This window comes from Zosterops lateralis (assembly GCF_965231275.1).
Source record: "Zosterops lateralis genome assembly, chromosome: Z".
In the NCBI taxonomy this organism is placed as follows: Eukaryota; Metazoa; Chordata; class Aves; order Passeriformes; family Zosteropidae; genus Zosterops; species Zosterops lateralis.
Genome location: NC_139800.1, coordinates 45,924,391 through 45,927,595, shown reverse-complemented (window position 1 = coordinate 45,927,595; position 3,205 = coordinate 45,924,391). Strand labels below are relative to the sequence as shown.

At 60.8% G+C, this 3,205-nt stretch overlaps 1 protein-coding gene across 1 annotated transcript; it reads left to right on the top strand.

The window, feature by feature from the left end:
- Positions 1-481: 481 nt before the first annotated feature.
- Positions 482-1,582, top strand: TMEM271 (transmembrane protein 271; the record flags this gene model as incomplete). Its single annotated transcript, XM_083884217.1, has 1 exon — positions 482-1,582. One exon carries the CDS (start codon positions 482-484, stop codon positions 1,580-1,582), a length of 1,101 nt encoding a protein of 366 aa, XP_083740343.1.
- Positions 1,583-3,205: the final 1,623 nt, after the last annotated feature.

The window sequence follows — 3,205 nt, the reverse complement described above, 5'->3', positions numbered from 1 at the left end:
CCGAGTGCGCTCCGCGGTGCGGGCCCGGCCGGGGGGCGACGCGCGGCCCCCCCGCGCCAGGCGGGCGGGAGGGCGGGCCGGGCAGCTCCGCCGCCCCCGGCCTCGGCGGGGGTCGCACTCTGCCCCTGCCACCCGCGACGGCCCGGTGGGCCGCCCCCTCCGTCCCCCCCGCCCGCCGCGGCTCCCATCCATAATTAATCGCCTCCCCGCAGCCGCCGCGATAAGAGAGGGCGGGCGGGGACGAGGAGGCGGCGGCGACCGGGAGGCGGTGGGGGGAGCGTTGCGCGCTCGCCGCGCCCGGCTCACTGCGGCCGGCAGCTGCCTGCCGTGCGGAGCGGAGCGGAGCGCAGCCGCCCCGTCGGGGAGCGCCGCGCTCGCATGGCCGCGCCGCGCCGCGCCGCCGCCGCCGCGGGGCCGGGGGGGGCCGCGGGAGGAGGATGAGGCGGACGGCGGGGCGGCGGCGGCGGCGGCGGCGCGGAGGATGAAGTGGAGCGTGCGGGGAGCCTGCGCCGCGCTCTCCAGCTGCCTCCTGCTCGCCTGCGCCCTCAGCGCCGCCGCCGTGGGCCTCAAGTGCTTCTCGCTGGGCTCCGAGCTCAAGGGCGAGCCCTTCCGCCTGGGCACCGCCGCCGGCGCCTTCTACTCGGGGCTGCTGCTGGCCGCCGGCCTCTCGCTGCTCGCCGCCGCGCTGCTCTGCTGCCGCCCGCCCGACGAGGCGCCCGTGGCGCCGGCCCCGGCACCGGCACCGGCACCGGCCTCTGCTCTGGCCCCGGCCGGGGACCCGGACCCGGCGAGCGGCGGCCTCGGCGGGGCGGAGGCGGCGGCCACGCCGTCGGGGCCGGTGGAAAAGGCGTCGCCCGGGGGGCGGCAGAACTTCCTGCTTCTGGGGGTGCTGGTGTTCATGCTGGGCGTGCTGAGCGCCTTCGCCGGCGCCGTCATCGACGGCGACACCGTGTCGCTGGTGGAGAGGAAGTACTCGCACTATTGCCTGCTGCAGCCCGGCGGCGCGGCCCGCCCGCGGAGCGGACCCGCGGCCCCCGACGGCACAGCCGCGGCGCTCCGCTGCCAGAAGCTGCGGGACTACCAGCAAGGGTTGGTGCTCTCCACCGTTTTCAACGCGCTGGAGTGCCTCCTGGGCCTGCTCAACCTGCTTCTCGTCAAGAACTACAAGGCCGCGCAGCAGCGCGGACGGAGGCGGCGGCGGCGGAGAGCGGCCCCGGCGGCGGCGGCAGCGGCGGCGGGCGGGCGGCGGCGGCGGCGGAGGGGCGGCGGCGGCGGCGGCGGCGGGCGGCGGGCGCCGCGCCACAGCCAGGGCTCCCTCTTCTCCGGCGGCGAGCCCGAGCTCAGCCCCGGGGACTGCCCCTTCCAGGCCGTCTCCTACATCAACGTGGGCGTCTTCCACGTCTTCGACGAGGCCGGCGTGGAGGTGCACTGCGGCGGACATCCCTCCGTCGAGCTGCCCGGCTACTCGCCCATGGACCCCGAGCTCAACGCTTCCTACCCCTACTGCTACCCTCTGCCCAGCGAGCAGCCCCCCGCCTACGAGGAGATCTACCCCGGGGAGCCCTGCGCTCACGGCACTTAGCGCCCACCGCTCCCGGGACGCCCGGCTCCCCGCCCGGCCCCCGGATCGCCGTGACAGCCGGGAGCGGGCCCGCCGGCACCGCGGGGCTCGGGGACAGTTCTCGCACCCCCGACGGGATGGTCCCGCCGCCCCGGGCGCAGCGGGACACGGGCGGCGTGCTGCCGTGCCTCTGGCTCTGCGGAAGCTTCTCCTCCCTCCCTTCCTGCTCTCCCCTTCTTTCTCCCCCTTCCCTCCCCCACACCGACCCTTCGTCTGCCGGCGGCTGAATTTTCCGAAGGCTGCGCAAGAAACGCCTAAGGGTTGGTTCCTCCCGTCGCCTCTCCTCTGTAGCCAAGTTTAGTTCCCTTCAAGTGATTCATCAGTCTCCAGCTTTAGCAGTCCAGAGTTACCCATTTATGATAACCAGCCAGTGTAAGGAAAAGGTGTCATGAAGCTTCTTTACCTCTCAAAAGAGCTAAATTTCTAAACAACGCAGAGACATTTGTGTCACGTTTACTAGAGGTGTATTGGGGATCTTTAACGTTTACACTACTCCTTGGGAGAATTGAGTTCTGTTTTAAGATTTAGTGAGTTAAAACATTCGTTGGTCTTGTAAGATGCACATTGAGAAAAAAACCTGCACTTTGACAAAGAAACAGGAAAAAAATCAACAACGTTTTTGTACACTAACGTGCCTGCTTTTGTTGATAACTTCTTACTGTAAAAGCTTTCAGAAGTCTATAGTGAAAATGTTTGGTAAATTCACTGCAGTTTAAAATTGATGATTAGTTCCTTTACTAAAATAACTGAGATGTTGCTAGGATATGGCAGTTAAAAAGGAAGTCCAAATGTAGTACACATTCCTTTTTGTAAACAGGTTCTGTGTTTTTAATGCAAGGCAGGATTTCTTTTTGTTTTGCACAGGTGAAGGGTATAATTCTATTTTGTACAACTACATGGTTTACCTTGTAAAGAGTTCCATTTTACCTGTTACAATTCATCAATCTGGTAAGCTTGAATATTAAAAGTTTTATTTGAGAAATATATATATTGTAAACAGCCTTAACTGGTGCAGTAGTCACAGTTTTAAAGGATAAAAAAATATATAAACCATCCTGGAAGACATCTTCCAAATGTGTTTTCAAAACAGTATTTATACTCCTGTTTTAAAGCAAGGAAATTTTGTTTGTTTGTTTGTTTGTTTGTTTGTTTGCTTTATTTAAAGAAAGGCCAGTCTAATTTCTGAAAAGGGGGAGGGGGGAAATGATGGGATCTAATGCTGTTAACTCTTCACGAACTTTGAGGTATTAAAAAGGGTTCCTGCAAAGAGAAAAAGTGCTAAATCCTCCTTTTGGATTCTGCTGTGGAATGCCAGTACCAGATAGTACAAAAAAGTGCTAATTAAAGAGAATCAGATGCGGCATATTTTATTACATCATTTGAGAACAGACAAAGGCTTGATTTCATGTTGCACGAAGAACCAAAAAGCAACTCTCCTGGTTGCAGTTGGTTCGATACCCCCTCCTCCCGTTAAGGCATATTGAAATGAAGTATTACAAAATAACCTTTCTGTTAATCCTGTGCTTGGAGCCTGCTGCATAATGCCAGTGTATCAGCTACCCAGGGGCTGGGGGGGTGGGGGGA